The sequence below is a fragment of the Labeo rohita genome, chromosome 16 (genome assembly GCF_022985175.1).
Source record: "Labeo rohita strain BAU-BD-2019 chromosome 16, IGBB_LRoh.1.0, whole genome shotgun sequence".
NCBI classification, from domain to species: domain Eukaryota; kingdom Metazoa; phylum Chordata; class Actinopteri; order Cypriniformes; family Cyprinidae; genus Labeo; species Labeo rohita.
In genome coordinates, this window is record NC_066884.1 from 20,473,026 (window position 1) to 20,485,591 (window position 12,566).

Below are 12,566 nucleotides of genomic sequence, written 5' to 3' on the forward strand. Positions count from 1 at the left end.
TTGTTATGGTCATTCTGAAATGCTCGAGCAAAGACATCAAAGTATTTCTGTATAATTGCCTCCCAGAACTGTCTCGCACGACTGTGTTCCCAAACAGCAGGAATCCACCTCCAAAAGCAATGACCACATTTATTCTGTTTCGTCTGCTCGCTCTAAGGCGCGAGCAATTTATTGAAATGTATGTAAAAATTAGTATATTCAGTGGCTTCTCCTACTTTTCTTAGTGATTATTTATTGCCAGTTTATCAGGAAGTGACAATTTTGTTCTCTTTGATTCGTTGGATTGAAACGGTGCTTGTTTGCTATGGTTTTATGCAATATTCACAATAGTTAAGTTCACAAATCTGGATGGAAACCCAACTACTGACTAGCTTAAATACCTCTGATTGGTCACTGGGTTCAGCACGTCATCGTAGGATGTGAGTGAAATCGGCTTGCTGTTTTTAAAGCTAGTTTTAAATCACAATATTTGCTCATTTTGTATTGACCAGGTCTAGGAAAACTATTCTTTTTCTAAATCAAATATTTCTCTCTTTGATTTAAATCAACTCGTTTGCTCTTGCTCCCGTTATTCTCTGTGATAGAGGGATGAACCATTGACTGAAAGTGCAGTGGAGCGTTGGATCCCCTTTGGGGAACGAGTGCGCTCTCTCTTTCTTTTGTTCTCTCTCACTCATTCTCTTTCTCACCCCTCTAGCCCCCTCGATTCCCCTCAGATGCCTCGCCTGTTGCCAAGGTCTCTAACAGTTGTTTTTTTTTTTCCACCCTTTCCGCTCCTCTCATCCTTTGCTCCGCATCCCTTGTTCCCATGCTGGTGTCCTCCTTGGAAGAGTTTGGCTTGGCCGAGCGCACCAGCCCACCTTGAGTCTTAACCCCTCAACCAAATCCTTCATATTTCCAATACCACTACAAATTTCTCTCCTTCTCTCAGTTCCTGCGTATTCACAACATACTGTCTTCTCAAAACTTTCCAAGTCCTTGTCTTTATGTATTTTTTCCAATCTCTTATCAAAGCTCCTCACATGACCCTACTGTTGGACGCCTCAGGGCAGCTCCACATAAATATGCCCTTTCCTCGTTGGTTGGCTTCGGGGTTCTTACAAAATTCCTTCGTTGCTGAGTCCATCAGGACCCCTGACTATTACCTTCACCAGTCTTGAAGCTCGAGGAGCCAATCAGCTCACCTACTCCGTCTCAACCCCTCGCACCCCCTTTTCCTTTCCCAGCATGTTTTTGTCTGGATAGCCTGGCATTGTTGATCAATTATCAGGTCCATTTAGCAATTATGTTGCGGCGTACAGTAAGACCGAAGCGAGATTGCGTAGCTCACTTGGTATGCGCGCCATGTCGAAGCTGCTCTGTATTCCTCCGCCGTGGTTGTGAAATTGTTCGTGTTTTAATTATTCTCTTTTATAAAGGGATCAAAGGTGCTGCTGGCAGGGTCGGCCCCTATTTTCATTCATGTTCGCGCTCAGGCGTATACTCCCACACAGACTTTTTTTTAGTTTTACTATGAATATATTCTATTATTAAAACCGTGAAGCGCCTGCTGTAATGGTATAATGACTCCAGTTTGGCTCCAGCTCTGCAGGATTTAATCAGATACAATATATGTTGTAGACATTATATGGATCATGTAGGATAATCTACTGTGTCTGTATTTAATCACTTAATGATTTAATCATTTAAGATCTCATGCCTTTTTAGTATTTGTTCATGCATATCCGGTCTATGAAAAAAGAGGAAAAACCGATATGCTAATTAATTAAAGGGATAGTTCACCCAAAATTGTAACTTCTGTCATCATTTACTTACCCTTGTGTTATTCTAAACATGTATGACTTGCTTTCTTCTGTGGAACATTTTAAGAATGTTGGCAGCTGAACACTTTTGGTTATCATTGACTTCCATTTTATAAACACATGGGTGAAATACGGACAAACCCAGTGGTTGGGTCAAATGTTTAACCCAACCTTCTGAGTAGTTTTATTTAACTCAACTACTGTTTAAAAAATTATGTGGCTAGGTAAAAATCAACCCAAAATAGGTTTTAAATTAAAAATCAGACACGTAATTACTAGATGCATCAGCAAAAATTAAAAGTTGAATGTACCAAAAGTTTTTGAACAGTAAGATTTTTAAAGAAGTCTCTTCTGCTCACCAACCCTGCATTTATTTGATCCGAAGTACAGCAAAAACAGTAACATTTTGAAATATTTTTACTGTTTAAAATAACTGTTTTCTATTTGAATATATTTTAAAATGTAATTTATTCCTGTGATTTCAAAGCTGAATTTGTAGCATCATTACACCAGTCACACGATCCTTCGGAAATCATTCTAATAGTTCTAATAGTCTGATTTTCTGCTCAAAAATAAATAAATAAATAAATATTAGTAGTAGTAGTAGTAGTAGTAGTAGTAGCAGTAGTAGTAGTATGGTAAAAACAGCTGAGTAGAATTGTTTAAAGTTTCTTTGATGAATAGAAAGTTCAGAAAATCAACATTTATCTGAAATAGAAATCTTTTGTAACATTATAAGTCCTAATCATCACTTTTGATCAATTTAAAGCATCCTTGCTAAATAAAATAATTAATTTCCTTAAGTATCATGTGACACTGAAGACTGGAGTAATGATGCTGAAAATGTAGTCTTTATCACAGGAATAAATTACGTTTTAAAATATATTCAAATAGAAAGCAGTTATTTTGTAAAAATAGTAAAATATTTCACAATATTACTGCTTTTGCTGTATTTTGGATCAAATAAGTGCAGAGGAGAATTCTTAAAAAAAAAAATAAAAAAAAATATTAAAACAAAAAAACTTTTGACTGGTAGTGTATTAATAGGTTGAATAAATAATAATTAAATGATAAACTTGTTTTTACATTTCTTATGAATAAACGTTCAACTTTTAATTACTGAAAACTCATATTAAACTCATAAACAGATATTAAGAATATTCTAGTAATTATATGAAAAAACATTAAAAATCATTTGACTGGTAGTGTAGATGTCAATTTATTGAACATATTAATAAATGTTAATTTCCAGCATATTTTGGAGAAATATATGAAGTTTTAAGCAATAGACGAGTTAAATAAAATCACCCAGAAAGTTGGGTTAAACATTTAACCTAACCACTGGATCAAAACAACCCAATCACTGGATTTGTCCATCATATATTTTTGTCCATCATATTTCACCCAGCGATTGGGTTGCAAGATAATTTAGAGTGAATTATTTTATTTAATGTAGAAAAGGAGTGATACAGCAATGAAGATGATTATATGATAACAGAATTTTTATTTTTGGGTTATTTTTGGATCTATCCCTTTCATTGAATTAATCAGTTAACTGAGAAAAGATCTGAAATTATAATAATTTGTGTTATTGTTCCAGATGAAAACATAGAATATATTACAAATTAGCTTTTATTTATGTAAATTCATTTATTCAAACTCATTAATTTAGAATATTTTTATAATTATTTTTTTTATTTGTGTTTCTATTTGTATTTTATTTAGATTTTAATATATAATTGTTTTTATAAATTCATTCATTCATTCGCATAACCCCATCGTGGTCTACAGCCCACAAGCAAACCACATTCTAATCTAGTTTGTCAGTCTGTTTGAAGTAGAGGTGGGCCTGTTTGCATGGAATTTCATCTTTCTTATATCTTCTTTTTTTTTTTGATTGTGGAGTTATTTTAATTGTAATTAATCACACAAAATCAACACATTAAATTGACAGCCCCTAGTGCATTAATCTGTTAAGTATCTATTATTCTTCTTCAGTAAACTGAGAAATATTCTTCATTATTATTCGTGCATCCATTGAAGTGTTTCAAGTCCAAATCCATGGCGGATCTCAGTTCAAGGGAAGCAGCCGTATTATCAGCATGCTGAATATGATCGTGATTACCACCTAGTTTACAGATCCTCCCCCTACTCGTTCTCTATCAGGGCATTTTCATTTTTCAGACTACCTGACAGGGCCTGACACTTTAACCTCTCTCTGCTGATTGCTTCATGTTTCCTGTCCCTTCCAGCTTCATTTCCCTCACCTTTTTACTCTCAGTAACCCTCTGTAGAGTAATGTGTAAATGTACGAGTCCATTTGCCAGCTTTTAGTAATGTGAAGTCGTTCTACATGCTTAATTTTAGTTGTCAGTTCATTAAAGCTTTTATTTACTTGCGTACATGTATTTGCAAGTATGTGGGTGTGTTAATTGAGATGTGTTATGCAGCTCGAGGGTGTTGAACATAGCACAAAATTGATCATAAGGCCTTGTCTGAGTTACGTTTGACTGACTCCTGATCGATTCGGCCTGTCATGGAGATTGATCACCAATACTCGGTCACGGCTATCGATCAGTTCGCCGGTTGTGTCATCGCTCGAGTTGCTGTGTGGAGGAGGAGAGGGAACAGTAAACACATTTCCTTTACTTGTTTATTGCGCTTTCATCTCCGCCACACTGTAAAAGAGACGTGTGCTAAGATTGGAAGCTCAGCTACGCGTAATTATTGGTGTCTGTGAATTATAGCAGTTTGAATATTATAACTAGGGTATAATGTTGTCTGACACTGGCAAAGTTCAGCGCCAGTACTCGCATTTACACAATGCTGTAATTACATGATTTAGCCTTGCTAACCTTTTTCTCCAGAAGGTTTACCGTCTGAGGGTTCAATTCTGCAAGCAGACTGTGGTTTTACAGCGACTTCCTCATAATGACTTACGTACAGTGAGTAATTGTGGTGCATTACCTCTCGATTTAAAAACAGCCTTTTTGAAGATGGTTTTTATTGATGTTGTCATTTGTCTGGTTACATTCTGTGGTTCAAACTTACTTACGTTTTTTATTTTACAGTACTGTTCAAATATTAGGGTTCCGTAAGATTTTATTTAATGATTTTGAAAATACCAAAAATATGTGATGATAAATACTGTGAAATATTATAAATGAAAACACCTGTATCCTATTTTAATATTTTAAAATGTAGTTTATTTCTGTGATGCATAGCTGAATTTTCAGCATCATTACTCCAGTCTTGAGTGTCACATGATCCTTCAGAAATTATTCTAATATTCTGATTTGCTGCTTAAGAAACATTTCTTGTCAAATAAACAGCTGCCTTCATTTGCTATGAGAATTATCATAAATATAAGTTTCTGAGTTGGGCAGGCCATAAATTTGAAACATGAGAGGAGAGAACATAGTTGTAATGCTGTTACATTTTATTTAAATTATTTTTTTAAAATTAAAATTTACATTTTATTACAGCAAGAAGAGTAAAAATTTGAAATATTTTTTACTGTATGAAATAACAGTTTTCTGTTTAAATATATATTATAAAATGTAATTTATTCCTGTGATTTCAAAGCCGAATTTTCAGCATTATTACTGCGGTCACATGATCCTTCAGAAATTATTCTAATATTCTTATTTGCTGCTCAAAAAAATTATTATTATTATTATTATTATTATTATTATTATTATTATTATTATTATGTTGAAAACAGCAGAGTAGAATTTTTTTCAGGTTCCTTTAATGAATAGAAAGATCAGAAGAACAGCATTTATCTGAAATAGAAATCTTTTGTAACATGATAAATGTATTTATCATCACTTTTGATCAATTTAAAGCATCCTTGCTAAATAAAAGTATTAATTTCTAATTTGAATGGTATAGTGTATAATGGGTGCACATCCGAAGCACACGCACAGAAAGCGGCTGTCACAGGGCATATGAGTACTAAAGTAAGTTCTCTTTCATGTCTTCTTGTGTTTATAGGTTTATATTAAAAACACACATAAGTTATAAAACATATTCGGATATGTTTGTGAAGTTCATGGCGTTAAAAGTGGTACAGTGTCTTCGCTTGCGAAAACAAAATGGTGGCGCTGTGGGTGGAAATGTCCAAATGAAGGTGTGTTAAGATTATAATAAGATTCTACTTCTACGTCATATGCATTACATGATATGTAACGTTTAAATTCTTTCTTCTGTTGAACACAAAAGAAGATATTTTGAATTTGGGCAACAGTTTATAGCATTTTTTTCTTCCTATACTATGGAAGTCTGTTTGGTTACCAACATTCAAAATATCTTCCTTTATGTTTAGCAGAAGAAAGAAACTCATACAGGTTTGGAAAAAATTGAGGATGAGTAAATTATGACTGAATTTTCATTTTTAGGTGAACTGTCCCTTTAAAAGCCGGGTGGAATCTGATTGGCTGTCAGTGTTTTTATCGTTCATAATCTTTCCATCTGTTTTACTGTCTTTCTCGCTTTGTTTCCTTTTCTGTCTTCCGTTCCATCCATCCATCTTTCTTTCTTTCTTTCTTTCTTTCTTTCTTTTTCTTTTCTTTCTTTCTTTCTTTTTTTTTTTCTTTCTTTTTTTTTTTTTCTTTCTTTCTTTCTTTTTCTTTCTTTTTTGTTTTCTTTGTTTTTTCTTTCTTTATTTTCATCTGTCTGTCTTGCTATCTTTTTAACTTTTCTGTTTTGTTTCTTTCTTCTGTCTTTTGTTCTGTCAATCTTTTTGTTTTTTCTCTTTCTTTCTTTCTTTTTTTTTTTTTTCTTTCTTTTCATCTGTCTGTCTTGCTGTCTTTCTAACTTTCTTTCCTTTTCTGTCTTGTTTCTTTCTTCTGTCTCTTGTTCTGTCAATCTTTTTGTTTTTTTTCTTTCTTTCTTTCTTTCTTTCTTTCTTTCTTTCTGTTTTCATTTTTATGTGAACTGTCCCTTTAAAAGCAGAGTGAAATCTGATTGGCTGTCAGTGTTTTTATCGTTCATAATCTTTCCATCTGTCTTACTATCTTTCTCACTTTCTTTCATTTTCTTTTTCTGTTTTCTGTCTTTCCGTTTCTTTTTTTCTTTCTTTCTTTCTTTCTTTCTTTCTTTCTTTCTTTCTTTTTTTCTTTCTTTCTTTCTTTCTTTCTTTCTCTGTTTTCATTTTAAGGTGAACTGTCCCTTTAAAAGCCGAGTGGAATCTGATTGGCTGTCAGTGTTTTTATCATTCATAATCTTACCATCTGTCTTGCTATCTTTCTCAATTTCTTTTTTCTTTTTTTGTCTTCCGTTCCATCCATCTGTTTCTTTTTCTTTCTTTCTTTCTTTCTTTCTTTCTTTCTTTCTTTTCATCTGTCTTGCTGTTTCCTGTCTTTCCTTTTCTGTCTTGTTTCTTTTTTTCTGTCTTTTGTTCTGTCAATCTTTTCGTTTTTTTCTCTTTCTTTCTTTCTTTCTTTCTTTCTTTCTTTCTTTCTTTCTGTTTTCATTTTTATGTAAACTGTCCCTTTAAAAGCTGGGTGGAATCTGATTGGCTGTCAGTGTTATTATCGTTCATCTGCTTGAAAAAATGATTCCGAAAATGATTCCAACCAAACGTCGTTATCATTATAGTTGTGGGATGGATTTCAGTATTCTAACAGAATTAGAAGGATTATGAAAACTTCTATATAGTTACCGTCCTTGTTATGAATGCCTCTTTATACCTTAACCAATAAATAATATCCAATCTCTAATGCAATTAAACATGAAAACTGATCCTCAGATTAGTTTCTAAATGTATTATCCTGTGAAAAACAAGAGAAAAGGTCAAACAAACTCCATTTATTCTGGTCCGGTGTTCATTTATTCAACTGTGACACCATAAACGCTCGCGACATGAGATGATTGTCCCTTCAAATGGGCTTGATTGATGAAAATTACATTAGCTTGACAGCTAATTAGCAACTTATGGATGTCTCATCACTGGCCAAGCTTGCAGTATTTGTAAATATGACATTTGCTGTCAGATCTTGGATGGACTATGACATGATGGTTGATGAAGAGACTATCTTTATCTTCATCTCAAATCGCTGTTGATGGTTTAGTATGAAAACTTATGCAAAGACGACCTCAGTTAGACCACAGCTTGAGTTTTCTGGCTTCTGTAATGAGTTTACGCCACAGGTATTGAGGTAATTTCTTAACTAGGTCATAGACTGGTGGGTCAGGTACCTAGTTTACTCTCTAACTTTGTCTGTTTCTCCCTGTGCACTCCATCTGTTTGGCTCCCTTGCTCTTTCTCTCTCTGGTCTGGAGTCTTTCATTAGCCTTTTTCCGTCGTCTCTCTGTCCACCCACTTAACTCTGGATAACCCCCCTCCTCGTTCTTCTGCCCGTGTGTGCTCCCTTCCTCCCTTCTTTCCTTCTCAGACTTCCTCTGCCTCCTTCGCTCTGTCGCTTCTTCACAAAAGACTCCCGGTGACAGACCTGGACCGGCCGCCTCGCTCTCACATCCTGTCTTTTCTTCTTCTCCTCCGTGGCCTCCTCTCATCCCTCGCTCGCGTTCCTTCTCTGGCACACACGCACGTTCGCAGTGAAGAAAGACCAATTAAAATCCATCTTGTCTTCTCGCTGTCTCCCGCCAAACTCTCTCTAGGGCCACTAATTAAAATAGAACCCTTTCTTTACCTCCCTCCATGTGTCTGTCTCTCCTCTCTCAAACCCTTCTCTCTCTCAGTCCTCACCTCTCTTCCTGTCTCGCTTCATCTCCGCTGCTCCTTTGCTCTGGTTCTCACCTGTTTTTCTACAGACTGTAGTTGATCTGCACTTCTTAAGTACCTGCGAACTTAGCTACAAACTTTTCTTTTTTTCCATTCTTTTCTTCCTGACTGTCTTTATCTCTAGTTCTTTCTTTTTCTCTTTCTTTCTTTCTTTCTTTCTTTCGCTTTTTCTTTCTTTCATTCTTTCTTTTTCTTTCTTTCTTTCTTTCTTTCTTTCTTTTCTTTCTTTCTTTTTCTTTCTTTTTTTTCTTTCTTTCTTTCTTTCTTTCTTTCTTTCTTTCTCTTTTTCTTTCTTTCTTTTTCTTTCTTTCTTTCGCTCTTTTTCTTTCCTTCTTTCTTTCACTGTCTCTTTCTTTTTTGTTCCTCCTTTCTTTTTCTCATTCTTTCTTTCCTTCTGTCATTCTTTCCATTTGTCATCTTTCTTTCTTTCTTGCTATCTATCTTCTCACTATCACTCCTTTTTCTTTTTTCTATCTTTCGTTCTATCCTTTATTTTCTTTCTCTTTCTTTCTTTCTTTCTTTCTTTCTTTCTTTCTTTCTTTCTTTCTTTCTTTTTCTTTCTTTCTTTCTTCCTTCATTCATTCCTTCCTGTCCATCTGTCTTGCTATCTTTCTCACTTTCTCTCCTTTCTTTTTTCTGTATTTTGTTCCATCCATCTTTTTCTTTCTTTCTTTCTTTCTTTCTTTCTTTCTTTCTTTCTTTCTTTCTTTCTTTTCTTTCTTTGTTTTTTTTCTTTCTTTCTTTTTCTTTCTTTGTCTTTTTTCTTTCTTTCTTTTTCTTTTTCTTTCTGTCTTTCTTTCTGTTTCCTTTTTTCTTTCCATCTGTCTTGCTATCTATCTTCTCGCTTTCTCTCCTTTTCTTTATTCTGTCTTTCGTTCTATCCATATTTTTCTTTCTTTTTCTTTCTTTGTCTTTTTTCTTTCTTTCCTTGTTTCCTTTTTTCTTTACATCTGTCTTGCTATCTGTCTTTTCTTTCTTTTTCTTTCTTTCTTTCTCTTTCTTTTTTTTTCTTTCTTTCTTTCTTTCTTTCTTTCTGTCTGTCTTTCTGTCTGTCTTTTTCTTTCTTTCTTTCTTTTTCTTTCTTTTTCTTTCTTTCTTTCTTTCTTTCTTTCTTTCTTTCTTTCTTTCTTTTCTTTTTCTTTCTGTCTTTCTTTTCTTTCTTCCTGTCTTTCTTTTTCTTTCTTTCTTTCTTTCTTTTCTTTCTTTTCTTTCTTTCTTTTTCTTTTTTCTTTTTCCATCTTTTTCTTTTCTTTCCATCTGTCTTTCTATCTATCTTCTCACTTTCTCTTTTTTCTTTTTCGTTCTATTTCGTTTTTTCTTTCTTTCTTTCTTTCTTTTTTTCTTTTTCTTTCTTTCTTTCTTTCTTTCTTTCTTTCTTTCTTTCTTTCTTTCTCTTTCCTTTTTTTTTCTTTCCATCTGTCTTGCTATCTATCTTTTCCTTCTGTCTGTCTTATCTTCCTCTCTGTCTCCATATTTTTCTTTCATTCTTTCTTTCATCATAATTTCAGTCTGTCTTCATCCATATTTTTCTCTCCTTATTTTTGTTCATCCTTTTCATATTTTGTTTATTCATGCTTTTTTTGTTCATTGTTATTTTTTGTCGATCTCTCTGTTATTCTTTTTCTTTTTTCTCCCTCTTCATCTTTCATTCTTTTTAATCCTTTCATTCTTGTTTTTATTCATTTTTATTATTTTGTTCTTTGTTATTCTTACTTTGTCTCTCCCTTTCTCTCTCTCCTCTTTCTTTTTATTGATGGTGTCTTGTACACACTTCCTTTTAGAGTCAACAGCGTGTAAACAAATGGGAACGTGAATTTATTTACCAAGCCACTAAGGGCCATTCTATGCTAATTCTTCCCCTATTAGTGCAACTTGACTTTTGACTCTGTGTGTGTGGCAAGCGAAGAATGAACCTCTCACTAATTAGCATGAAGCTGTTATTGGGAGCCATGGTCCGTATCTGCTGCTGTGTGAATCTTTTGACCTTACTGAAATCCTCAGGGTTTCCCTTTCCTTTGTGTTACTGTGCACTATAACTTGAGTAACATAAGACTTGCTTAATTTTAGCTTGCCTAACTTAAATTTTTATCTTACAACTACACGTTGTCACTGCATCCTTCTGACCGTATCATCAGGTACTAACTAATTTTCTGACGTGTTAAAGCATTTGTTTCCCAGCAGGGACTGTGTGACTTATCGCTAACTCTTAAAAATATTCCACGGTGCAGCCAAGCGAGTGCCAATGCGAGTGTGATTCAGTGCAGATCTTGCTGACGCATCTGAAATCTGTTCTGTGGACTTGGAAAAATGCCATTTTAATGATTGTGGCCATGAATTTCTCTCATGATAGAAATACACCCTCTAATATACCACTCTTTCTCTCTCTCTCCCTCTCTTGCTCTCAGGTTAACAGGAGATGATTACTCTGTCCAGGTCAATCTGAGTGATTATCTGGATATACTGTGTCCGCACTATCCTGCCGACCACCCGTCAAGCGGTCCTGTGGAGACTCTGGCGCTCTACCTGGTGGCTGAGGCCCAGTTCAGGGGCTGCGTGGAGACTAAAGAGGCCATTAAGAGATGGGAGTGTAACCAGCCGTTCGCTCCCTACGGCCCTGTCAGATTCTCTGAAAAGATCCAGCGCTTCACACCCTTCTCCCTGGGCTTTGAATTCCTGCCCGGACACCATTACTACTATAGCTGTAAGTGAGCTGCAGTGTTCGAGAACATGCACAAAAACGTCAATCAGGGTGACAGCTTAACCTTGAACATATACATTTGTACTAAATACAACCTAAAGTACGATACAGCCTAATTCATGTAGTATGGAATGCAGTGCTGGGAAGGTTACTTTGGAAATGCAGTAGGTTACAGATTACAAGTTACCCTATTCAAATTGTGAAAAGTAGTGTAACTATTTCAGTTACTTTAAGGTAATATAACTGATTACATTTGATTACTTTACTGTTAAGTTAAGTAAGTTAATCATTTTCAAACATTTAAAACAGAAACCATTAAAGGGATAGTTCACCCAAAAATGAAAATTCTGTCATGAGTTACTCACCCTCATGTTGTTCCAAACCCGTAAGATCTTTGTTCATTTTCAGAACACAAATTAAGATATTTCTGACCCTGCATAGACCACAACACAACAGACACATTCAAGGCCCAGAAAGGTAGTAAGGACATCATTAAAATAGTCCATGTGACATCAGTGGGTCAACCGTAATTTTATGAAGCTACAAGAATACTTTGTGTGCGCAAAGAAAACACAAATATGTAGCTTGATCGATTAAGTGCTCCGGTACGAACCCCCGTGTAACTATGGTTCGACAAAACAGCTCAAATCCGCATAAGAAAGTTAAAATGGCACAGCTGCATCAACCAGTGTGTTTTTATATCACACTTGCATTTGTTATGGGGTAGGTTTATGGTTGGGTTTGGTGTAGGGGATATTTCCAACATGATAGAGCTTTAACTTTTAGCAACACTACCTGGATATTTGAATTCTGAACAGCCAAAATACACACCTTGAGCAGCGTAATAAAAGTGCAGCATTATGTGCCTGTACTAACGTAATAAAAACGTGCCACTCTCACATATTGAATGTGTGTTTTAAAGGGGTGCTTTTATGCTTTTTCACTTTTTGAACTGAAGTCAGTGTGTGGTGTGTATCTTTGGGCATAAAAAAGATCTACAACGTTACAAATCTCAAAGTCCACTCCAAAGGGAGATATTTAGTTTTTAAAAAATCTCTTTTGAAGAACTACAGTGAATGGCTCCTTTGGACTACAGCTTTTGTTTTCTGCATGCAATGATGTCACAACGCGGTCCATTAGAATATCATTAAATTAAGTCCCGCCTACAGAAATTCACATTGTTGGGGGGTGGGTAGGGACGAGGTGGGGGATTAGCCAGCAGCGCGGCGGGTATAAAAACAAGCATTGACTAGAGTGGCCGCTTCAGAGCAGCAACATGTCGCAGACATGTGCAGAGTTGAAACACGTGACGAAGCAG

General features: G+C 35.1%; 1 protein-coding gene across 2 annotated transcripts in view; it reads left to right on the forward strand.

The window, feature by feature from the left end:
- si:dkey-246i14.3 (ephrin A4) overlaps window positions 1-12,566 on the forward strand; it is a 72,667-nt gene that overhangs the window by 36,659 nt on the left and 23,442 nt on the right. For both annotated transcript variants that reach the window (XM_051132435.1, XM_051132436.1), the window contains exon 2: window positions 10,956-11,251. In XM_051132435.1, the coding sequence (XP_050988392.1) occupies window positions 10,956-11,251 (296 nt within the window). The remainder of the gene's footprint in view (window positions 1-10,955; window positions 11,252-12,566) is intronic.